General features: G+C 42.7%; 1 protein-coding gene and 1 long non-coding RNA gene across 5 annotated transcripts; one reads left to right on the forward strand and one right to left on the reverse strand.

Moving 5' to 3' along the window:
* The first annotated feature begins 3,161 nt into the window (after positions 1-3,161).
* Positions 3,162-14,932, forward strand: si:dkey-118j18.2 (uncharacterized). 3 transcript variants are annotated; one of them, XM_064949244.1, is made up of 7 exons: positions 3,638-3,918; positions 4,083-4,117; positions 6,771-6,801; positions 6,946-6,998; positions 7,161-7,320; positions 10,484-10,613; positions 12,600-14,932. In XM_064949244.1, exons 4-7 carry the CDS (start codon positions 6,979-6,981, stop codon positions 12,770-12,772), a joined length of 483 nt encoding a protein of 160 aa, XP_064805316.1. In that variant the 5' UTR covers positions 3,638-3,918; positions 4,083-4,117; positions 6,771-6,801; positions 6,946-6,978; the 3' UTR covers positions 12,773-14,932. The 3 variants fall into 3 exon arrangements, with proteins under 3 accessions (XP_064805318.1, XP_064805316.1, XP_064805317.1); XM_064949246.1 differs by lacking the exons at positions 3,638-3,918; positions 4,083-4,117 and adding an exon at positions 3,162-3,440; XM_064949245.1 differs by lacking the exon at positions 4,083-4,117.
* Positions 9,683-11,740, reverse strand: LOC135522719 (uncharacterized). Of its 2 annotated transcripts, none has more exons than XR_010452720.1 (2): positions 11,678-11,740; positions 9,683-10,907 (listed from the first exon to the last, which is right to left on the reverse strand). It is a non-coding gene; the product is annotated as an uncharacterized LOC135522719 (long non-coding RNA). The 2 variants fall into 2 exon arrangements; XR_010452721.1 differs by having other exon boundaries at positions 11,521-11,710.
* Positions 14,933-25,769: the final 10,837 nt, after the last annotated feature.

Consider the following 25,769-nt stretch of genomic DNA (forward strand, 5'->3'; position numbering starts at 1 on the left):
TAGTACAGAATTTGGCAGACCATGATTGATTGCACACTAAACAGCAGTTGTTTAAGGACTGCCATGATATCATAGAAGAAGAATCTGATAGAAAGTGCTTTACGTTGCACTCATAAAATGGCAGAAGTGGATGGTATGTTTGCATCAGATGGCATGTCGAGTCAAGATGAGAGTGAAAAGATTACAGTGGTAAATCCAAAAGGAAATAAGAGAAGTAAAGTGGAAGTGTAATCTACTAATTCCATGCGTAGTTCTGATTAGTTTTTGGTTGGAGTAAGGGTTTTGGATCGAGGTTGTGGGAGATCCATTTGAAGTCGCTATTAAAATTGTGGATGCGTTGGATGAGGTGGCGTCGATGAGAGTAACAAGTGGGCTTATTTAGTTTTTTTGTATATATTTTTTTATTTAACCTTTATTTAACCAGGAAGGGCTCATTGAGATTAAAATCTCTTTTTCAAGAGAGCCCTGGCCAAGATAGGCAGCACCAAGTCATTACAAAACAATTACAGACAGACAACATGAAAAACTACAAGTAATCTAGCAAAAAACATTGAATTAACAAGAGAATAAAACAGCAAATTAAAAACATTGACAGGTCAGGGAATCAGCCCCAAAATCCTTCATCAGTGATTTAAAAACACCAATCGGGACAAGTTCTTCCAAAACTATATCTATGGAACAGAAAGAGCGTGCTCTGCGACTCAAGAAGTTTGGAATGTGTTGTGTGGATCTAGTGGTTAGAGCGTTAGACTAGTAACCGGAAGGTTGCAAGTTCAAATCCCCAAGCTGACAAGGTATAAATCTGTCATTCTGCCCCTGAACAGGCAGTTAACCCACTGTTCCTAGGCTGTCATTGAAAATAAGAATTTGTTCTTAACTGACTTGCCTAGTTAAATAAAGGTAAAATAAATAAAATAAAAAAATCTTCGAAGCGGGGCGCTTATCATGGAGTTATCTCTGAGGTGGCGCTAGAAGTAAAAGCAAAGAGTTTATGTGAAGAATTCAAATCAAATTTTATTTATCACATGCGCCGAATACAACAAGTAGACCTTACCGTGAAATGCTTAACCAACAATGCAGTTCAATAAATAGTTAAAATATTTGCTAAATAAACTATAGTTTAAAAAAATTGAATCAATCAAAAAGTAACACATCAAATCTACATAATAATAACGAGGCTATATACAGGGGGTACCGGTACCAAGTCGATGTGTGGGGTTACAGGTTAGTCGAGGTAATTTGTCATGTGATAATAAACAGCGAGCAGCAGCAGTGTAAAAACAGAGGGGGGTCAATGTAAATAGTTATGGCTTGGGGGAGAAGCTGTTAAAGAGCCTTTTGGTCCTAGACTTGGCACTCCGGTACTGCTTGCCGTGCGGTAGCAAAGAGAACAGTCTATGACTTGGGTGACTGGAGTCTTTGACTATTTTTTGGGGCCTTCTTCTGACACCGCCTAGTATATAGGTCCTGGATGACAGAAAGCTTGGTCCCAGTGATGTACTGGGTCGTACGCACTAGTCTCTGCAGCGCCTTACGGTCAGATGCCGAGCAGTTGCCATACCAGGTTGTGATGCAACCGGTCTGGATGGTGCAGCTGTAGACCTTTTTGAGGATCTGGGGATACGTGCCAAATCTTTTCAGTCTCCTGGTGGAAAAAAAAGTTATGGACACCAAGGACCTTGAAACTCTTGTCCTGCTCCACTTCAGTCCTGTCGATGTTAATGGGAGCCTGTTCGGCCCTCCTTTTCCTATAGTCCACGATCAGCTCCTTTGTCTTGATCACATTGAGAGAGAGGTTGTTGTCCTGGCAGTGTGTCTGACCTCCCTATGGGCTGTCTCATCGTTGTCGCTGATCAGGCCTACCACTGTTGTGTAGTCAGCAAACTTAATGATAGTGTTGGAGTGGTGCTTGGCCACGCAGTCGTGGGTGAACAGAGGGTAGAGGAGGGAGCTAAGCACGCACCCCTGAGGGGCCCCAATGTTGAGGATCAGCGTGGCAGATGTGTTGTTGCCTACCCTTACAACCTGGGGGCGGCTCGTCAGGAAGTCCAGAATCCAGTTGCAGAGGAAGGCGTTTAGTCCCATGGTCTTAGGTTAGTGATGAGCTTTGTAGGCACCAGGTGGGAAAGGGCAGTGTGGAGTGTGATTGAGGTTGCGTCATCTGTGGATCTGTTGGGTATGCGAATTGTAGTGGGGCTAGTGTTTCTGGCATGATGGTGTTGATGTGAGCCATGACCAGCTGGTTACCTTCGCTATTTCTTGGGCACAGGGACAATGGTGGTCTGTTTGAAACATGTCGGTATTACAGACTCGGCCAGGGAGAGGTTGAAAATGTCAGTGAAGACACTGGCAAGTTGGTCCACGCATGCTTTGAGTACACGTCCTGGTAATCCGCCTGGCCTCGCGGCTTTGAATGTTGACCTGTTTAAAGGTCTTGCTCACATTGGCTATGGAGAGCACGGTGGATGGAGTGAGGAAGTCCACTGTATCCGTTCCACAGTTTTTTGATGACGAGTCTCTCCCTTCCTTTTCACGTTTATTTGGGTTTTATGAGATTCCCTGTGAGAGCTTTCATGCCCAAACCCATGCAGTGTTATAAATGCTAAATATTTGGTCATGTGTCAAGTATATATATCATATGCCAGCTGAGCCTAAATGCTGCAGTTGTGGTGGTGAACATGCACCCTAATTTCTGAAGTGTACTGTTAGAGTGAAGACGGATGTTGCGAGAATAAAGGGCTGTCCAGTAGATTCAATCCGGAGCTGGTGAGAAGAGTGGAAGAAAGGAGTGAAGTTGAAGACGTAATGGTAGTAGTAGAGACACCAGATTATATTCCTTGTCAAAAGAGGGATGCTGACATGTTGCATGTTCAAGAGGTGAACTTTGTAGAGTTTATTGCATTGGTTATCAACTGCAGAGCGCAAACAGAGTGGGAATCTGAGAAAATAGGCATCATTGGGATTGTGCTGAACCTTTTTTGGGACTCAAGGATTTTACTGCAGAGGCATTCCAAGGAATCCAGTCAATTAATGTTCCAACCTCACAGGCACCTGAGCCTGTTCACGGATGTGATTTGGACTGTGACTGTTTTTAAAATGTATTTTTTGGTATTGTGTATGATTTTGGGTCCCCCATACAGTAGGTGGCAGCAATACACCAATAGGTGTAGTCTGACATAATACTTTATAGAAGAAGCACTACTCTTTGTTTTCGTTTTACGGTCTTACAGATGTTTAAATCGCAATGTTTGCAAGGAAAATAAACGTTGGAAATTGACAAGTAGTCAGTGGATTACCTCCGCATGCTGATTACAATAGACAGCATTCGAATACATTGTTGTTCACGCTAAGCTAGCTGGCAAACATTCGAAAATGTCCTGCAAGCCACAGCTGAAATGAAAACATAATGACAAGCCTGGGTGATATACTCTGCTGATACGGTAAGTAACTTATTAGTTCTGTTTAGCGAATTAGCTAAGTTTACTAGTAGCTAGCACGACGTAAACAACTGACTAGCAAACGTTAGCTAGCCAGTCTAATTAGTAGCTACTTTAGCTAACTAGCCAGTACCCTTGCCTTGTAATACGTTCTCACTAGATTATACAGCTAACACTAGATACTTTATACTGTTTTTGATTTGCTAGCTAGCTGGCCGTTTTCGTTTGTATAACTCGCTGTGCTTTCTAATAGTTGACAGGCTAGCTAATTACGTTACTAGCCAAGTAAAACGCAACTCCACGATGTAGCATTAGTGTTCATGGAGACGAGAGGGCGGAGTGTACCTCCTCCGACTACATCGAGTCACCCGCTGTCAGTCGATATGAGGAAACAGTCCGTGGATGAATTTGTTTAACGTTTTATTCAAAAGTATAGATTTCAGCAAACAAATACACGCAGCTACAGAGGGACAAGTACACGGTAAGGGTTTAAAGGTCAACTCCGACACTTTCTACATTTGCGTTGTTATTATAAAGTATTTACTGATGTCCTGAACAGTTTTAGTGTAATTGTATGATTTCATGTCTATTGACTGTTTAGTGATGAGCAAAACCAGAAATTGCTTCTCTGTTACGTTTTTTCAGAAGGATCCCTGAGATGACTAATACAATAAATTATGGTCGGTCATTTTCATCTATATAACTTGGGTGTTAAGGGTCAAAATGAAACAGTGGTTCTAGTGTTTTACTCATGTATTCTATGTTATTGAGAAGCTTCCAGGGAACAGAATACACTTCATTTCATGAGGATAGGACTTTGCTGAGATTTTTCTTTTTCAAGTGAACAGAAAATATTCAAAAGGTCGCAGACTGGTCAATGTTAATCCCAAATCAATAATGGCACCAAATTCTTAATTTTAACACGTTTTGTCCAATATCTCAAGATAGTTTGGTCATATTGTTAGGACATTTTCAAGGCTGATGTAGAACACATAATTGATTCAAATAAAAGTAAAATGTATTCAATTAAATTGCAATATTTTGGAAATGTGGCACTTAATATGCTAATGAGGCAGTATGGAATACATAGGTCTACTGATAGTAATTTAAGACTAATAATTTAAGGTAGGGTGATCATGCACCACATGGCCAAAAGTATGTGGACACCTGCTCGTCGAACATCTCATTCCAAAGTCATGGGCATTAATATGGAGTCCCCCCCTTTGCTGCTACAACAGCCTCCACTCTTCTGGGAAGGCTTTCCACTAGATGTTGGAACATTGCTGCGGGGACTTGCCACAAGAGCATTAGTGAGGTTGGGTACTGATGTTGGCCAATTAGGCCTGGCTTGCAGTCGGCATTCCAATTCATCCCAAATGTTGTTCGATGGTGTTGAGGTCAGGGCTCTGTGCAGGCCAGTCAAGTTCTTCCACACCGGTGACGATTAGACTAAAAATACCATTGAAGTGAAAGGTAACTTTGCTATTCACTAACTAATTTGTATGAAAAGTTGCATAAGTTGTTACAAACTCTGTTTTGCAAAAAGCATGAATATTTGTTAATGATACTGTGGCTTACTTCTAAGGTAAGCATAAACCAGAGTTGGCTTACATTGTTATGTTTGGTGTTGATGAGTTACTCTAGTGATGGGAGGATAAACGGCATTGTTTCCAGTAAATAATTATCCTTGACTGAGACAGTGATTTGCCTCACAGTTTTGTTTAAAGATAGATAGAACACATTTTCAATTCACTGGTATTTAGCGATGGTTTTATCGATTGTAGGGCTGTAACCACTGCATTCTGGTAGAATTAATAAAACCATCAAACACCAAATTTTCTGCTGGCATAATACAGCCTGGCATAATGCTGCCTCTGACCAAGAGCGTTACCTCAGCGAATGGCTTTCAGCCAACAAACACTCCCTCACACAGCTAGCTAGCATCTCATCATGAAAAAGGGTGGTGCCAATCCCTAATAACCCATACACCAAAATGTAGCTACGAAGTTCTACTTGGTGACATGCTATGTTTTTTTATGTGTCACTGAAAACATCTGAATGACCGAAGGGAAAACATTTTACCTTTTTATATTTCAGTCCAATGACATCTGATGAACGTAAAACCTCAGTACTTTCCCATACTTGTTGGCAATGCAAAGTCACATCGATCTTACTCTGCGATGGGTATTCTTCACTCTACCAAAGAGCAAATTTGAACACATCAATACACCGATTTCATGGGTTTCATAAAAAAGACTGTCTCACAGAATTGAACGTTCTAAGCACGGCACTTACTTTACATTTGGGCTCCTATCACGTAAATATCAGAATATACAGTATTTTGAGTTTTAACAACTTCCACATTCATGTTTTCAAATGATTTATGTATTTTGATGACTACATTATTGACATTTTAGTGAAAATGTATTTGATCACTGCTGTTTTTTGTAGAATTCTTGCATATTGTCCATTGTTTGTCGAATATCTTTAATTTAAAAAAAAAAAAATGTTTTCACATATATTGCGACATACACTGAGTGTATAAAACATTAGGACCACCTTCCTGATATTGAGATGCACCCCTTAGGCCCTCAGAACAGCCTCAATTATTCAGGAAAGATGTCAAGTGTTCCACAGGGATGCTGGCCAATGTTGACTCCAATGCTTCCCACAGTTGTCAAGTTGGCTGGATGTCCTTTGGGTAGTGCACCGTTCTTGATACACACGGGAAACTGTTGTGTGAAAAACCCAGCAACACTGCAGTTCTTGACACATTCAAACCGTTGCGCCTGGCACCTACTACCATAACCTGTTCAAAGGAACTTAAATATTTTGTCTTGCCCATTCACCCTCTGAATGGCACACACACAATCCATGTCTCAATTGTCTCAAGGCTTAAAAATCCTTCTTTAACCTGTCTCTTCCCCATCATCTACACTGATTTTAAATTAATTTAACAAGTGACATCAATAAGGATCATAGCTTTCACCTGGTCATTATGTCATGGAAAGAGCAGATGTTCCTAATGTTTTATTTACTCAGTGTAATAGTAGCGTATTAACTGGTTATAAAGTGGTGGAATTGTCCTTTTAAGAAGTATCGACCTTCGGCGACTCGGTGTAGTCGGAGATACGGTACACACAGTCTCGTCTCCGCTCAACTCCGTTGATGTGAAGTACATGGTGGAGTTGGCCAGCTACATGGGTGGAGGAGTAAATAACAGCCTGTAGTTTGAAGTGCCTCTCCCACGAGTTAATGGTGTTTAAAACCGCACAACATCCCTTGGATCGGATGTTGAACTGTTACTCACATTGTGCCACGTGTGTCTTGCAGATTGAACGGGGCTCCTTTATTCTTCACAGAGGTGATGTAGCTATGGTTTCCATTCTAAGTTTTCCATTTGGGTTAACAGTAAACAAATTCTCTCTGTCATCTTGTTTTAGAAGAACACACACCGTGGACTGTGCCTCTGGAAATGTCTAAATACTGCTTTGGTTTTGTGTTTCAGGGACCATGATACCCTGCAACTCGTGATCTCAATATGGAGTTGTACTGGTACATGTAAGTAGCTAGCTAGTTGCATTTCTATTCTACATATTTTGCATTCACTTCAATTCACATGATGCAGTAGGATTTGATGGATAGAATTACAATGTGAACAACATTAACTTCAGCATAAGACATTATTGCTGCTACTTCTCTCTCCTTTCTGTTTACTTTCAGAGTGGTCATCGTATTCATCATCATCAAGATCTTCTTCTACGTGTGCTGGTACCGCTCACGTCAGAGACAGCTGGCAGCGTACCTCAACAACCCTCGTAATGCCCAGATAGTCATTGTGGGAGGGAGGGCCTATCTGCATCAAACGTGTGAGAGACCGAATGTAAGTAGCAGTGGTTCTTTGACATTTGTGGTATTGGGGCATCAAACCAAGGCCATGGATTGACATAATACAAGGCTGATTATGTGCAAGTAATTGTATACCAATTAGCAACCAATTTGACTAGGTTTGGGGGGAGGTGGCATCCTGTCTGCAACGTGGTTCTCAGACACACATTCTGAGAAAATAGTTTTGAGATGCAGACCTACTAATTCAGGTTATTCGGAGACTAGAATCACTTTGTTTTGTTCCAGTCATGCGCAGGGAAGCATATCATATTGACTCTGAGTAAAGAAGAAGAGGTCAGGAGGGTTGCTAAAGGTTGCCCTTTCAGAGGTTTGTGAGTTGGTGTGTTGGTGGGTTGGCAGTTTGTGTTCCTGAAAGTGCTTGTGGTTTTAGCTGAATTACTTTCACTCAGAATGTCTGAGAATGGGAGGCTTTCTCACTGTGTTGATTACTCAGCTTCCCACCAGTCTTGTGGTGTTTAACAGCAGGTTGACTCTTTGTTTAGTAGGTGTGTATGCTCATGTATATGTGTATCAGTAGTCTGTGTGTTTGTGTGCACGTACGGGTGTGTTTGTGTGTGAGACAGTGCCCTTGCTGAAACGTCAGGGCTCTGGAAGGTCTCATGGCTTTGTGAAGCAGTGCAAGGGCTACAATGGATGTGTGAGAGCCAATGTTGGGGTAGGTTTTTCTACCGGTGACTGTCCAGCACTTGTAAAATCTAAACCAAGCTTGTGAAAGTCTCTGAGCCAATAGGAACAGCTAAGATGGACTGGGCAAGAGAAGTGCCTTAGAGAAGAGGACGGACCACCACGCTATACATCTTGTTTCCCGGAGTTTTCAAAGTGACATTCATGGAACTTCTGCATTCCTTTGTTGTACTGGACAGGGACTTCTCCCTAAACATCAAGTGTTACCATCTGTTGTGGGGTTTTTTGTCCTCTGTGGACTAATATCTCGAGAACCACTGACCCGTGACTTTGATGTTTTCATAGTTTTCATAGTCTGGGAGAAGACTTCAAAACCAAGGTTGCGTTATAGAAACTGACATCAGCCCTACTTCCAGTACATTCTGCCTTTGTGTTCTGCGGAGGTTCTTAGAACACGTTTAACAGCTCTTCGTAGAACACCTGGAAGTAATGAATCAAAACCCGGCTCAAACGATCTATAAGGGAACAAATTCAACATCTCTCTCTCCGACTCCTCTGCTGTCCCTTTTAATAGCGCTCAGAACGGTTCCATACTATCCTGGCCTAGGTCTATATCCTTCTGATTGACTGGATAGAAAGAGCACCGTTACGTGAATAAAGGACTGCAAATGCTATGTTACTCAAACAAGTGTCTCAAAGTTTGTCAGGGGCCCAAGTCGTTAGGCTACTCAGAGCAAGTAGTCTCCTTTTTTTATTGATACAAACACCGGATAGGTGCAGTGAAATGTCAACATGCACACCATAACAATTGTGCTTTATTACCGTCCTTGCCTTTCCTTTAGTGAATTACTATAGGTGCCCCTCGTCTTCCAGGCGTTTTTTAAAGCTATTTATAGCGTAGCTTTCTCATGGCGGAAATGCCCCAATTCTAAGAATGAGGGCTGTAGTCATTAAGGGGAAATTCCAGCCACTAGCTAGCTCTTCTTGGAAACTCTCCCCAGTAATGACACTACTGTGTGCTTTAGTATCTCTGCCTTTGATCTGATTTGAACATTTGGTTTGAACAGAAGCCTGTTCTGCTTTTGATTGTTAGTGTATTTGGACTCGAAATGAAACGGCTCTACAAGGAAGCCAAGTTCAAATAACTGGAGATTTTTGTACAGGATTAGCAAACCTTACAGTTAGGTTCGGCTGGAATTAGAATTAGGGATGCACTTTTCAGTCAATTTTACAGCCGACTAACCGACTCTCATTAACTGGTCAACAAACTGTAAATAAAATCTAAGCAGTAACATGACGTGAGCAACAGAAAATACTATGCATGCACAGACATTTGTAATTAGAATGGAAACAGACTTGCTATTGTTGCATATCACCTTGCAGTCAAAAGGCTATAGCCTATTATTGAACATCCAACTCCTGTAATGACCAGCGAATAAAACGTGCCAAAATGCAATTCGCGAGAAAGCACTGTTCTAAACAACGGGAGTTGATTGAGAAATAAAAATAGTAGCTATTTTTAATTGTGGCCGTCCAACTGTTTTTAACACTTGATTTTCATTCATAATTATTTGTTGCGCAATGACTGGGCTTACAGAAGCACGTTTCACTCCAGTACTAGCCTTTTGAGAACAGGTAATAGGCTATTCCGCTCCTCAAACTAGGCTCCCTATGCTCTGAGCATGTGATAAGTAAGATGCATGGCGACAAACAAAAATACACGTGCCAATTTTAATTCCAATAAATGATGCAAATTAACCTATAGACCAATAAGCATTATATCATTTTCGTCCATTAACAGTTAACCGTTAACATACCTAAGTAGAATGTACGAATTAGAATGTCAGGCAGAATGTAGCTGTGCTCGGAACAGAACCCAGGTAAAGCTGAGTGTTCTAAACCCTGGGATTCCACCTGGTCCTTTTCAGCCACCCCAGTGAGCCAGCTTGAATGATCTGTTGCTCTCCATTCCAAGCCTTTACTGCCTCACTGCTTTAGTACCCCTCTCTGGCTCACCTCAACCTCCTTCTCTTTTCTGTTTGCCACCCCGTCTCCTCTTTCAGTCTTCTAGTCTAAAGCATGATACTCCCTGTTTAGATTGTAATGGAATGTTCAGCAAGGAGGCCCCCAAGCCATCCATAACTCCAGCAGGCAGGCAGCAGCCTCCCCGAAGGGCTCTGGAGACATGCCAGGGGGAGACCAGAGACAGGGTGCGTCCCAAATAGCACCCTATACCCTATAAAGTGGGTTACTTTTGGCTGGGCCCCATATGGCTCTGGTCAAAAGTTGTGCACTATATCGGGAATAGTGAGCCATTTAGGGCGCTGCTTGAGACGGACGGAGGGGGAGAGAGACGGGGAGATGCAGGGTGAAGATTCTGTCTTTTGGCCGCTAGTGAGCTTTTGCTTCTGTTTAGCTTGTGTTTATCATCACACTCCAGTTGAGAATGAAAGTGTGCGTGTGTGTGGTATTAATTCCTTTTCTCTTTCTCTCTCCCCCCCCCCATCCCCCAGACGTCTATCTGGCCCAGTTGGTATGGGGTTCAGGATGAGGAGTCAGTCGGCGAGCCTTCCACCCCTCGCCCCCCGGCAGCATCCTTCTCTCATATGGACATGCCTCCACCATATGAAGCCGTCTCTGGAGGTAACACATACAGGATATGGTTAGGTGACGAGACACAACTGCAGAAAATTGGTCATAGAAACACCACTTAAAGTCATACATGTCTTCTCTAAAGAAGGGGCTAACATTACACTTAGAGTTGATGGCTTTTATCTCTCACAAATACTACAGCCTACTCAAGATTGCATTGGAGCTACTTAATAAGGCTACCGTAAGCCTGTCTTCACCACTGTTTAGCTCACTTAGCTAACTCCTTCAGAGGGGTTGTTCATTCTGCCATCCTGGTGCTGAGGTCTTGAGCCTTGAGGCAGCAGCCTGACAGACCACCGGGACAAACAGGGTTATATTCATTAGTGTATACCGTTCAACATGTTTTGGAACAGAAAACATTTTGCAACAACAAGTTCCCTACTGGACAAGTTGAAGTAGTCCCTCCCCGTTTCTGTCTGTGTGCTTCATTTTGGTCCCTCGTGAACACAGCCCAGGAGAGAAAAAGCACACATCTCCCAGTATAAAAGCACTGCTTGGCTGGCCATCTGGAACCACTGCCAAAAGGCTTGTTTTAGGCCCGTCACAGCCACACTGCTGCCAAAGATACACCATCTTACCCTGTTGAAAGGAGTGATTACGCACATCCAGCCATAACACAGGAGCTGGATACAAAAAATGACTCATCGTTTGCTCTTCCCAGAAGCTCTCTTTAGTGACACAATTACATCATTATTTCTAACAGCATTGTCTTCGTCACATACAAAAGGAGAGTGTTCTTTCCCTCATATCCCAGTCACTATTGCCACCAGTGGTTCCTGGCTACAGTAGCAGGCAAGATGTAAAGGAACCGAGCTCTAGTAGCCCCATTGTAAAATGAACAAGGACTTCCCTGCTTGGCTGTACTGTCACTTAGATCTTCAGTGCTTAGATCACTCACCCTCAGTGATTGTGTATCAAAGACACCTTTACCCCTCAGATCTCTCCATGATCACAGAGCCTCCTCCACTCACACATGTAACTGATGTCAGTGTAAAACCCACACACTGGTCCTGGTACTGTCCCTTTCCTTGTCATAAATACACTGTCAAAAGTACCTTATTATTCCCTCCTCCTCCTGCGTGGCTAGCGTGTTCTCCTGTCACTGGGTTGTTGCCCGGCGTTCTAGCGCTCAGGAGTGAAGTCTCCCCTAGGTACAGATCTAGAATCAGTTTCCCCTCCCCCAATTCTAACCTTAACCCTTAGTGGGCAAAATGCTAAACTGACCCAAGATCAGCATCTAGGAACAACTTTCCCCTAAACCGGTTCTAGCCAGCTCACTGAACAGTAACAGGATGTGGTAGGGGAGGATATGAGTCTGTTGAGTGGTTACTTCCTCCTATGATTTCGCAAACTATATTCTCTAGGACAATGCCAAATAGAGGTATGTAGAAGTTGTGTGTACCCAATTTTTTTTATTCCAAAGTACTATAAACTTCTATTAATAACCCAGACATGTATTTGTTTCAACTGCTGAGTTGGCCGGTATGTATGGGAGGCTGGCGTTTAATATCACTCGAGGTGTGGAAGTTCCTCTACAGCTACTGTGATTAGTATGTTCTGTCACCGGTGGCCCTGTGAAATATTTAAGACCGTGGTTGTATTTAGAACGCACTGCAAATGTTACAAAAGGGGAGAACTGATCTTTTTCCCCCGCTGCTTACAGACAGACTTGTGTTTTCACATGCAGGGATCAGTCATTTGATACCAGGTGGCAATACTGTGACATTCTACTGGAGCAGACGAGTCAAATTTGTGCATGTGTCATTTCACTTTTTTGACCCGGCGCTTATAAGCGGACAGCATTTATTTGCTAAAATTAAAAACGATGGCCAGCATTTGTTGGAGACTTGAGTTTTAAGAATGTTTGTCGACCATTGCAACATTCTTTACAGTGTCTTTTTTCTTTAGACTGCACACAGATGTTCATGGCGTGGCTCTGTATTTCTGCTTATTGACCTCTAACCTCTGACCCCACAGCTGATGACCTGAAACCTCCTCCGTATAGCGAGGTTGCCCAGAGCGACGCCATGGACACTTCTCGCCCCTCCCACCACGCCCTTCTCCCTCCCCCTCTCTCTGAGGGTGGAGACTCTGCTAGCATCATCAGCGAAGCCCCACCTCCATACACCCCCCAGCCCCAACCGGCATGAGGGCCCTGTCAACTCCAGCCAATCACACTCGGAGGACTGACCCAGCTAGACCAATCACGAACCCTGATGCCGACCGACTCTTTACCTCCTTTCCAAGTGCTGTCCTCCTCCCTGCCTTCTCACCTCAGCGATCCCTGCCAGCTATGCTCACTCACTAAACCGAGAGGGCAGACTGTTGGTTTGTTTTTCTAGGTTTTAAAACAGTTTTCTATTTTCTACTGTTTGAAAGTGATTTGTTGTGATGAAGAATATGATAAATAATAAGATATAATGTTGTGGAGTTGATGGGGAGTTTGACTGCTGGACAACTCTTCCCTCTGGAACACCCCACTGCATCATGGGAACGAGAGAGGGCTAGAGGGAGAGATTTACACAACAGCCAGCAGTGGAGAGGATAAAGGCAACAATAACGTCCAATATCGTCCAATATCCAATGAGTCCAATGACGGCCTTTAGTGCTGCGTCCAGACACCCATTCCAGTGTCCCCATCAGAGTTCTATACTAAGCACCTTCTCAGAACTGATTTAAAAGAGACTATTCTACAGGCCTTTATCTGTAACATCCAACAGCATTTGCCTTAGAGATTGAGAGAGATCAATGCATTTCCAAGAAATCTACCATATGAAAGAACCATGTTGGAAAAATGTAGTGGTTGAATGTGATGATTATTGTACAGTCACAGAACAATAATGATCGCTAACATCTTCAGTCCATTGGAGCTCAATCCCCTCTTCACTCTGTCAGTGGCTTGGTTATGCCATTTTGGCTATTCTTATGTCATAAATGTTCTGTTATTGCGTCATTCCAGGAGCCAGGAGTTTTTTTTTCTGACCAAAAACTCTGGACCTTAAAGTTTAACTAGGGTCCAGTGTTTTTCTAGGCAGGTCATGTAGTTTGGAATTTTCCTAACTGTGGTCATATCCATTCATTGAAGATTGCTGCTGTGTCAATGCAGTCTGTGGGGTTACAGTAAATATGTCCCAATTACAGTGAGCTCAAAGTATTGGGACGGTGTCACATTTGAGTTGTTTTGGCTCTGTACTTCAGCACTTTGGATTTGAAATGATACAATGGCTGAGGTTAAAGTGCAGACTGTCAGCTTTAGGGTGTTTTCATCCACTTCAAAATGACACAATACATTATTTACCATCCATTTCTGTTGGGCACCAAATCATCTGAAACACAACTAAAACAACCAGCAAATGCTTCCAACAAATTGGTAGTCACAAGCTTGATGTAGTCATTGCGTGCTGTGAATATGGGACCAAATGCTTTTTACAACTTTAATACACATATAAGTGAAATAGTCCCAATATGTTGGGTCCCATAAAATGTGGTGACTATGTGCAAAAAAGTGCTGTCATTTCTAAACGGTTCACCCGATGTGGATGAAAATACCTTCAAATGAATGCTCACTGTCTGCACTTTAACCTCAGTCATTGTATAATTTTAAATCCAAAGTGCCGGAGCACAGAGCCAAAACAACAACAAATGTGTCACTGTCCCAATACCGTTGGAGCTCACTTTGAATCTCCTTCCTCCCAAAGTGTGTATTTGTTCATTACCCTTCACTGATTTGAAGAAAATGACTGCTCTAAGTTGGTGGAAACTCCCACTAGCCATGCCTCCACCAATCCAATGCTTTTAGATCTGTAGCAAGTAGTGAGCGAGTGCACACTTCAGGAGAATGGAGATATTATTGGGACGAACCGTTAGTATCCCAGCTATCTGGTTCCATTGGCTGTAACTGGATGAGCTAACAGGCCTGATCATGATGACCTTTCAACAGGTTTTTGGTGTGTTTACAACGACAAACAACCAATAACAATGTTGTAAAATGTATAGTAAAGAATACAGGGGGAACTTGGAGGAAGTAATGTAGAGACCCATTTGAAACATAACTTTAAGCATAGAATAGAAAGGTTGCCGATGAGTTTAAAATTACTTTAAAATATATTGTTATATGATATGATTATGATAATCTTCCATTTTGTGGTGACAAATCAGTGTGTGTCTGTCCCAGATTCATAACCTTGCCACATGCATTATGGGGAGTTGAACCCAGTTTGATTCTGCATTTCTGAGACTTAATTTTGTTGTTGGGTATTCATACATTTTGGGGATTAATCAATTGTACATTAAACATATGATTACATTCATATCTCGTTTCTGGTGATTGTCTTTTCACAGCATAAATACATTTTTTCACCGTAGCTAGGCTTCCATCCAATTGGTGACTGATATTACTGCGGATATTCTAATATCCCCATAAAAATAATATGCACATTTTCCAACCAGAGAAGTCCATCAAATTGACTTCTGGATAAATGTCTGTGCTTGATGACGTAGTGCACATAAACAACTGTTGCTGTTAAATGGGTTTCCAACGTATTTTAAACTTGACAGAGCTGATATAGTGATTTCTTGATATCCGGAAACTCCCTTTGGTGACTGCCATTTGTCAATTCCAGTGTTATGAAACTGATGGTTTCTGATGAGGTCACCTTGTCTGATTTACATGGCTATCAAAACATCACCCAGGGTAAGCCTACACGAAACACAGCCCTTATTTTAAGTGTTTCTAAAATTCCCTGTTGGAAAAATTAATGGTGGGAAAATGATTGGAACCATTGCCCTGTTTGAGTTTTTATGGGTATTATGACACCTCCACTATGGGCTCTATCGGTGAAACTTGATATCAAGAAATTCCCCTAAGTGCAGTCTGAAATTACACCCTTTTTTTCCTGTCCACAATTCCCCCTCAACCAGTGGTGATATTTTTGAGCAACTAGGGGGAGGTGTTGCTCTGCTTGATTTCAACCAAGCCACTGTCAGGGTCTCTTTGACAGGGAGTAGCCTAGTCTACAGGCACCAACTGTTGACCATGTTTCTCAGGGCTAGTTTATATTATGGTTTTTGGCATATCTGTTTTATTTTCCTCTTGACGGATAGAGCTAATTCTAATCAGATTGGCTTTAGATTGCTCATATTATTTAGGATCAGTAGATTTGAAAACAGTATACTATTTATTGGTGGGTGACTGCTAAGTATAGTGACTAGTAAATGTTAAACAGACAATGCCGTTCCCAGAGGCGTGGGTGGCAGTCCAGAGGCGTGGGTGGCAGTGATAGTTTCACCCAGCGCACGATGCCACTGCTGCCTGCACTCAATGATTTATTTTTAATTGTCAGGACAAATAAATGCCCCTAAAAGGGATACACTCACATTTTCAAACACACCTCTTACTAATTGCATATGTATGAGAAGAAGTTACACTTTTTCATTTGGAAACTTTACAAACAAGCACTGTAGCTAGAAACGAATTGCATGCCACAGATATCTATCTCAAGGTAGCCTAACATAGATTAAGTTGTCTTTCCTCTCCGAGGTTCTGAATACGACATATTGCCCTTGGCTATTTTATATATTCATCTCATCTGGTTGACAATTCACATTAATCAATGTTAGGTAGCGTAGGTGTAGAGCTAAATTAGTTGTGTATGCTGTGTTTGTCCTTGTCTAAATGTGAGGCGGTGTAGCATCACTTTAATTAAGGCACTCCTCAGGGCTGAAAGCCTCAACATTACAGATCACAGTCCTGCACTAGACACTCAAGGCCACCGACTTCAATGTTTTTGATTCCTCTTCCTGAGAACTTAGGTTGGAGCTGGAGATATGCACATAGAAGGGAATAAGAGTTTTGGAAAAAACACCTACATGCATAATTGGACTTACACACACACACACACACACACACACACACACACACACACACACACACACACACACACACACACACACACAGTCTGATTCGAGGCGGGGAAGGTCGTTTGTGCTTGTCACCTCAGCAGTACACCACACTGACTCCCACATGAAAAATAATATGTTCAGTTCAGGTGAAATGTTTACGTTGTAAGAAATTCATGTCTGCAATCCATACTCACTAAATGTGACATTTCTTTCATAAGCAATAAATTAAAAGGTGACAAATGGGAGTTGAGGCTATTTCAGATGGGTTTTTAAGGAGGGATATTAGATATAGGCTACGTCCCAAATGTCAAACTATTCCCTACATAGTGTACTACTTTTGACCACAGTCGTATGGACCCTGGTGAAAAGTATTGCACTATAAAGGGAACAGGTTGCCATTTAAGATGCAGAGTAGTCTTACACCTCCCCACCACACAGCTCCACACATGACATTTGTATAAATCCTCGGAGAATCATTGACAGCTTGAGAATCAATGAATAATTACAGAGACATGAATTCAAATTAAGATTGGGTTTTGTTTTTGTCATTGGGGCTCAGGACAGGGTATTGCTCTCAAATACCCTGCCTAAGGTACCTATCAAATGTCAAGTATTTTTGGAGAGGTATTTGGCATCCATGGAAATAACACACCTTGTGTTTTTTAATTCCGCACGAGAGCACATTCCTGCCAGGGGTGAAGATGGAGAAAGTGTTGAGAGCTTTTAGTTATTTTTCTTCTCCCCTAAATCATTTCAGTTGGGGACGCCTATGAGTACCATGACTAAAGATAATATTTTAAACGGTTTAAGATGTTATTCCACTGTGCAGGAACAATATAACTTTTCCCCTCTAACCTATCTGCGGCACTACATTTTCAGTAAATGCTTAATTTGCAGTAATCATTCTGCTTTGGAAATTAACAGCAGGCACGCACACACACACACGCATACTGTACACACAAACACGCTAAACTAAGAGATGGCCAGCCAAACTCCTGTCAGCTCTGTTGGTCTGGGCAACAATTGATTGACTTTTGAAACACACACACACACTCACAGAAATGTATTGGCTTAAGAATGTGATAGGCAACAGCAGTAATATGAAGAGTTTGTCCTCATCTCCCTATTGAATAAATCACAGTGTTCTCATCAGATAACCTGCAAATAGACACTTAATGCCTTCCCCTTGTTTCACAGGAACTTAGGTACAGCAAGCACATACAGTGCCTTGCAAAAGTATTCATCCCCCTTGGCGTTTTTCCTACTTTGTTGCATTACAACCTGTAATTTAAATTGATTTTTATTTGGATTTCATGTAATGTACATACACAAAATAGTGCAAACTGGTGAAGTGAAATGAAAAAAATAACTTGGGTTGGGTTATAAAAAAATATCAGAAACTTTGAACATCCCACAGAGCACCACTAAATCCATTATTAAAACATGGAAAGAATATGGCATCTCAACAAAACTGCCAAGAGAGGGCCGCCCATCAAAACTCACAGACCAGGCAAGGAGGGCATTAATCAGAGAGGCAACAAAGAGACCAAAGATAACCATGAAGGAGCTGCAAAGCTCCACAGTGGAGATTGGAGTATCTGTCCATAGGACCACTTTCAGCCGTACACTCCACAGAGCTGGGCTTTATGGAAGTGGCCAGAAAAAAAGCCATTGCTTGAAGAAAAAATAAGCAAATACGTTTGGTGTTTGCCAAAAGGCATGTGGGAGACTCCCCAAACATATGGAAGAAGATACTCTGGTCAGAAGAGACTAAAATTGAGTTGTTTGGCCATCAAGGAAAATGCTTTGTCTGGAGCAAAATCAACACCTCTCATCACCCCGACAGGGATGTATGGTGGTGGCAGCATCATGCTGTGGGGATGTTTTTAATCAGCTGAGACTGGGAAACTGGTCAGAATTGAAGGAATGATAGATGGCGCTAAATACAGGGAAATTCTTCAGGAAACCCTGTTTCAGTCTTCCAGAGATTTGAGACTGGGACGGAGGTTCATCTTCCAGCAGGACAATGGCCCTAAGCATACTGCTAAAGCAGTGGGGCCCTAGTCAGACTCCACCGCTTCTGATTTTACTTGTATTATTCGCTAATATTCAGTCCCTGGACAATAAAGTAGATGAGCTCAGGGTGAGGATCTCCTTCCAAAGAGACATCAGGGACTGTTACATACTCTGTTTTACGGAATCATTTTTCTCTCCGGATATATTGCCCTGTCATTCACCCAGCATGGTTCTCCATCCATCGTGCTGACAGGAAGAAAGAACTCTCTTGAGAAAAAAGGCAGAGGGGTTTGTTTAATTAACAACTAATGGTGTGATTGTGGTAACGTACAGGAACTCAAGTCCTTTTCTTCTCAACCTGTTTCAGTCTTCCAGATATTTGAGACTGGGACGGAGGTTCACCTTCCAACAGGACAATGACCCTAAGCATACTGCTAAAGCAACACTCGAGTGGTTTAAGGGGAAACATTTAAATGTCTTGGAACGGTCAAGTCAAAGCCCAAACCTCAATCCAATTGAGAATCTGTGGTATGACTTAAAGATTTCTGTACATCAGTGGAACCCATCCAACTTGAAGGAGCTGGAGCAGTTTTGCCTTGAAGAATGGGCAAAAATCCCAGTGGCTAGATGTGCCAAGCTTATAGAGACATACCCCAAGAGACTTGCAGCTGTAATTGCTGCAAAAGATGGCTCTACAAAGTATTGAACAGTCAAAGGGGGCGGTGTTGCAATCTACTGCAAAGATAGCCTGCAGAGTTCTGTCCTACTATCCAGGTCTGTACCAAAACAAATTGAACTTCTACTCTTAAAAATCCACCTCTCTAAAAACAAGTCTCTCACCATTGCCGCCTGCTATAGACCACCCTCTGCCCCCAGCTGTGCTCTGGACACCATATGTAAACTGATTGCCCCCCATCTATATTCAGAGCTTGTGCTGCTAGGCGACCTAAACTGGAACATGCTTACCACCCCAGCCATCCTACAATCTAAGCTTGATGCCCTCAATCTCACACAAATTATCAATGAACCTACCAGGTACCACCCCAAAGCCATAAACACGGGCACCCTCATAGATATCATCCTAACCAACTTGCCCTCTAAATACACCTCTGCTGTTTTTAACCAATGTCTCAGCGATCACTGCCTCATTGCCTGGATCCGTAATGGGTCAGCGGTCAAACGACCTCCACTCATCACTGTCAAACGCTCCCTGAAACACTTCAGCGAGCAGGGCTTTCTATTGGACCTGGCCGGGGTATCCTGGAAGGATATTGATCTCATCCCATCAGTAGAGGATGCCTGGTTATTTTTTTTAAATGCCTTCCTCACCATCTTAAATAAGCATGCCCCATTCAAGAAATTTAGAACCAGGAACAGATATAGCCCTTGGTTCTCTCCAGACCTGACTGCCCTTAACCAACAAAAAACATGCTATGGCATTCTGCATTAGCATCGAACAGCCCCCGTGATTTGTAACTTTTCAGGGAAGCTAGAAACCAATATACACAGGCAGTTAGAAAAGCTAAGACTAGCTTTTCAAGCAGAAATTTGCTTCCTGCAACACAAACTCAAAAAAGTTCTGGGACACTGTAAAGTCCATGTAGAATAAGAACACTTCCTCCCAGCTGCCCACTGCACTGAGGATAGGAAACACTGTCACCACCGATAAATCCACTATAATTGAGAATTTCAATAAGCATTTTTCTATGGCTGGCCATGCTTTCCACCTGGCTACCCCTACCCCGGTCAACAGCACTGCACCCCCCACAGCAACTCGCCCAAGCCTTCCCCATTTCTACTTCTCCCAAATCCAGTCAGCTGATGTTCTGAAAGACCTGCAAAATCTGGACCCCTACAAATCAGCCGGGCTAGACAATCTGGACCCTTTCTTTCTAAACTAATTATCGGATGAAATTGTTGTAACCCCTATTACTAGCCTGTTCAACCTCTCTTTCGTGTCGTCTGAGATTCCCAAAGATTGGAAAGCAGCTGCGGTCATCCCCCTCTTCAAAGGGGGGACACTCTTGACACAAACTGCTACAGACCTATATCTATCCTACCCTGCCTTTCTAAGGTCTTCGAAAGCCAAGTCAAGAAACAGATTACCGACCATCTCGAATCCTACCATACCTTCTCCGCTATGCAATCTGGTTTCAGAGCTGGTCATGGGTGCACCTCAGCCACGCTCAAGGTCCTAAACGATATCATAACTGCCATCGAGAAACAATATCTTAACCGCCAACCGCCATTGAGAAACAATACTGTGCAGTTGTATTCATTGACCTGGCCAAGGCTTTTGACTCTGTCAATCACCACATCCTCATCAGCAGACTCGATAGCCTTGGTTTCTCAAATGATTGCCTCGCCTGGTTCACCAACTACTTCTCTGATAGAGTTCAGTGTGTCAAATTGGAGGGCCTGTTGTCCGGGCCTCTGGCAGTCTCTATGGGGATGCCATAGGGTTCAATTCTTGGACCGACTCTCTTCTCTGTATATATCAATGATGTTGCTCTTGCTGCTGGTGTCTCTGATCCACCTCTACGCAGATGACACCATTCTGTATACTTCTGGCCCTTCTTTGGACACTGTGTTAACAACCCTCCAGGCAAGCTTCAATGCCATACAACTCTCCTTCCGTGGCCTCCAATTGCTCTTAAATATAAGTACAACTAAATGCATGCTCTTCAACCGATCGCTGCCTGCACCTGCCTGCCCATCCAACATCACTACTCTGGACGGTTCTGACTTGCTGCGGGACTACCACCCTGTAGCACTCACTTCCGTCATCATGAAGTGCTTTGAGAGACTAGTCAAGGACCATATCACCTTCACCCTACCTGACACCCTAGACCCACTCCAATTTGCTTACCGCCCAAATAGGTCCACAGACGATGCAATCTCAACCACACTGCACACTGCCCTAACCCATCTGGACAAGAGGAATACCTATGTGAGAATGCTGTTCATCGACTACAGCCCAGCATTTAACACCATAGTACCCTCCAAACTCGTCATCAAGCTCGAGACCCTGGGTCTCGACCCCGCCCTGTGCAACTGGGTACTGGACTTCCTGACGGGCCGCCCCCAAGTGGTGAGGGTAGGTAACAACATCTCCACCCCGCTGATTCTCAACACTGGGGCCCCACAAGGGTGCGTTCTGAGCCCTCTCCTGTACTCCCTGTTCACCCACGACTGCGTGGCCACGCACGCCTCCAACTCAATCATCAAATTTGCGGACGACACAACAGTGGTAGGCTTGATTACCAACAACGACGAGACGGCCTACAGGGAGGAGGTGAGGGCCCTCGGAGTGTGGTGTCAGGAAAATAACCTCACACACAACGTCAACAAAACTAAGGAGATGATTGTGGACTTCAGGAAACAGCAGAGGGAACACCCCCCTATCCACATCGATGGAACAGTAGTGGAGAGGGTAGTAAGTTTTAAGTTCCTCGGCGTACACATCACAGACTAACTCAATTGGTCCACCCACACAGACAGCATTGTGAAGAAGGCGCAGCAGCGCCTCTTCAACCTCAGGAGGCTGAAGAAATTCGGCTTGTCACCAAAAGCACTCACAAACTTCTACAGATGCACAATCGAGAGCATCCTGTCAGGCTGTATCACTGCCTGGTATGGCAACTGCTCCGCCCACAACCGTAAGGCTCTTCAGAGGGTAGTGAGGTCTGCACAACGCATCACCGGGGGCAAACTACCTGCCCTCCAGGACACCTACACCACCCGATGTCACAGGAAGGCCATAAAGATCATCAAGGACAACAACCACCCGAGCCACTGCCTGTTCACCCCTCTATCGTCCAGAAGGCGAGGTCAGTACAGGTGCATCAAAGCTGGGACCGAGAGAATGAAAAACAGCTTCTATCTCAAGGCCATCAGACTGTTAAACAACCACCACTAACATTGAGTGGCTGCTGCCAACACTCTGACTCAACTCCAGCCACTTTAATAATGGGAATTGATGGGATTGATGTAAAATATATCACTAGCCACTTTAAACAATGCTACATTATTTACCCTACATTATTTATCTCATATGTATACGTATATACTGTACTCTATATCATCTACTGCATCTTTATATAATACATGTATCACTAGCCACTTTAACTATGCCACTTTGTTTACATACTCATCTCATATGTATATACTGTACTCAATACAATCTACTGCATCTTGCCTATGCCGCTCTGTACCATCACTCATTCATATATCTTTATGTACATATTCTTTATCCCTTTACACTTATGTGTATAAGGTAGTAGTTTTGGAATTGTTAGCTAGATTACTCGTTGGTTATTACTGCATTGTCGGAACTAGAAGCACAAGCATTTCGCTACACTCGCATTAACATCTGCTTACCATGTGTATGTGACAAGTAAAATGTGATTTGATTTGATTTAGAATATGTGGGCAACTAAAAATACCTAGGTGTCTGGTTAGACTGTAAACTCTCCTTCCAGACTCACATCAAACATCTCCAATCCCAAGTTAAATCTAGAATTGGCTTCCTATTTCGCAACAAAGTATCCTTCACTCATGCTACCAAACATACCCTTGTAAAACTGACAATCATACCAATCCTCGACTTCGGCGATGTCATTTACAAAATAGCCTCCAATACCCTAACTCAATAAATTGGATGCAGTCTATCACAGTGCCATCCATTTTGTCACCAAAGCCCCATATACTACCCACCACTGCAACCTGTACGCTCTCGTTGGCTGGTCCTCGCTTCATACTCGTCGCCAAACCCACTGGCTCCAGGTCATCTACAAGACCCTGCTAGGTAAAAATACCCCCTTATCTCAGCTCGCTGGTCACCATAGCAGCACCCACCTGTGGCACGCGCTTCAGCAGGTATATCTCTCTGGTCACCCTCAAAACCAATTCTTCCTTTGGCCGCCTCTCCTCTCCTTCCAGTTCTCTGCTGCCAATGACTGGAACGAACTACAAAATGTATTTATTTATTTTGCGCCTTATATTTCTATCTCTACTTTGCACATTCTTCCACAGCAAATGTACCATTCCAGTGTTTTACTTGCTATATTGTATTTACTTCACCACCATGGCCTTTTTTTTACCTTTACCTCCCTTATCTCACCTCATTTGCTCACATTGTATAGACTTATTTTTCTACTGTATTATTGATTGTATGTTTGTTTTACTCCATGTGTAAATCTGTGTTGTTGTATGTGTCGAACTGCTTTGCTTTATATTGGCCAGGTCGCAATTGTAAATGAGAACTTGTTCTCAACTTGCCTACCTGGTTAAATAAAGGTGAAATATATATATATATTTTTTGATGACTTTGGGGGGTGAATAGTTATGCACGCTCAAGTTTTCTGTTTTTTTGTCTTATTTCTTTTTTGTTTCACAATAACAAATACTTTGCATCTTCAAAGTGGTAGGCATGTTGTGTAAATCAAATGATACAAACCCCCCAAAAATCTAATTTAATTCCAGGTTGTAAGGCAACAAAATAGGAAAAATGCTTACACAAGCCACTGTACGCGCAACGACAGTAAAGCAATCATTCAGAGGTACCATAGAGCAATCAGGCTCTAAATGTAGAAGTTATTTTGAAATGGTATAATCTGGGTAAGGCTATTTCGTTAGCTAACATCAGTTTGACTGACTTTACATTACATGACATAAACCACAGGATACTGTAAGTAGCTGTGTATGTACACTACTGTAGACTACATTCAATGAATACTGTGACAGCTTGCGTTATTGTCAGTCTCCATATATCTTCTGGTCAGTTCTACAAAGACAACATCCACTTTTAACTGTGTTTATAGCATTTGTCATAATATAATGACTGTTTAATGTAAGCCTTATGATGGAAAAGTTCAAGTGAAGTATAGCTAGCTGCTTTTAAGAGGCTTGTGCCCGAAGAGCTGAGTGTGGGCGTATGTTTGCATGTGTTTGTTTGCACGTGTGCTTGCATGTTCATGTTTTGTGTGTGTGTGTGCATGTGTGCATGTGTGTGTATATGTGTGTGTGTGACTCATCCTGAATTTATATTCTCTCGGCCTCTTCCTTCCTCCATCTTTATTCTTTCTGTTTTCTCATTCTCTCTTTTTCCTACTCCAGCTTATCAGACGCCTGAGTACCCTGTTATCGCCTGTTCATTAGCGCTGGTATTAACGGATTAAAAGGAAACGTGGAATCAGAGTTTGCCTCTACTGAGGGTTTGACACTAGAGAATTCGGGGGGATGTAGAGCTTGCCATGCAACTAAAAGCTGTAAATTCAGACTTAATTGCTTTGGAGACCATATGTGATATGAATCGTTATGTAAACAAACTATGTTAAGTAACATGGAAGATGGAATAGTAAGCCACCAGCCTGACCTTTATGAATTAAAAGCAACCGAGACCTTTTAACGACTGAGCACAATTATGAACTAATTGTGAGCGGATACTATACTGTGATACGTATACAGTTTTAATAGAAACAGACTACCGAGATGTAGAACACCACATTATCAGTAATTAGACTGCTTTTACCCCTCTGACCTTCATTAATTGTTCAGTGCCTATTATTCCATTCCAATATGCTCATGTTATTTTCAGCATTAACATTTAACATTTTCTATACAAGTCTGACATCTCAAGGCATTTCAAACGGAATAAAATACAATACAATGCAACAGAATGAACATGTATACTTCTGTTTAAGTCCATAAGTGTGTATATTCCCCTAGTCTCTTCATGATTCTGTGCTCCATTGCCAGCCATAAACATGGTGGTGATGCATCAGTGCTCACTGTGTCATGTCTGGGGGCAGAAAGGCCCATTCTGGATGGATTGGAAGGTTTTAAAGAAACGAGTGCAGAAGTGACTGATGTGTAGGGACAAATGAGAAAGGGAGAGGGATTTTTTAGGAACGTGTGAAAGAGAATGATGTTTAAGGGAGGAGATAGGGAGAAAATGATGCTGTAGGGTTGGAAGGGAGAGTGAGTTATGTTTTACGAGAGAGAGAGAGAGAGAGAGAGAGAGAGAGAGAGAGAGAGAGAGAGAGAGAGAGAGAGAGAGAGAGAGAGAGTTAGAATGATGAGCTACTCCAATCAGTCCCATTACATTGGCATTTCTACAGCACCATCTGTGGACCAATACACTCTCTTGTCAGCTGGAAATGTCACGATTAACGGCTGTGTTGCAAAACACACACACACCCACAGACAGACACACACTATGCCCTGTTG

This window comes from Oncorhynchus masou, chromosome 30 (genome assembly GCF_036934945.1).
Source record: "Oncorhynchus masou masou isolate Uvic2021 chromosome 30, UVic_Omas_1.1, whole genome shotgun sequence".
NCBI lineage: Eukaryota > Metazoa > Chordata > Actinopteri > Salmoniformes > Salmonidae > Oncorhynchus > Oncorhynchus masou.

Excerpts from the sequence above, each read along its gene's own strand:
- si:dkey-118j18.2 (XM_064949246.1), top strand. The coding sequence starts at position 6,979 with ATGGAGTTGTACTGGTACAT. Across the intron at positions 6,999-7,160 it reads ATGGAGTTGTACTGGTACAT|AGTGGTCATCGTATTCATCA; the intron begins GTAAGTAGCTAG and ends GTTTACTTTCAG. Across the intron at positions 7,321-10,483 it reads AAACGTGTGAGAGACCGAAT|ACGTCTATCTGGCCCAGTTG; the intron begins GTAAGTAGCAGT and ends CCCATCCCCCAG.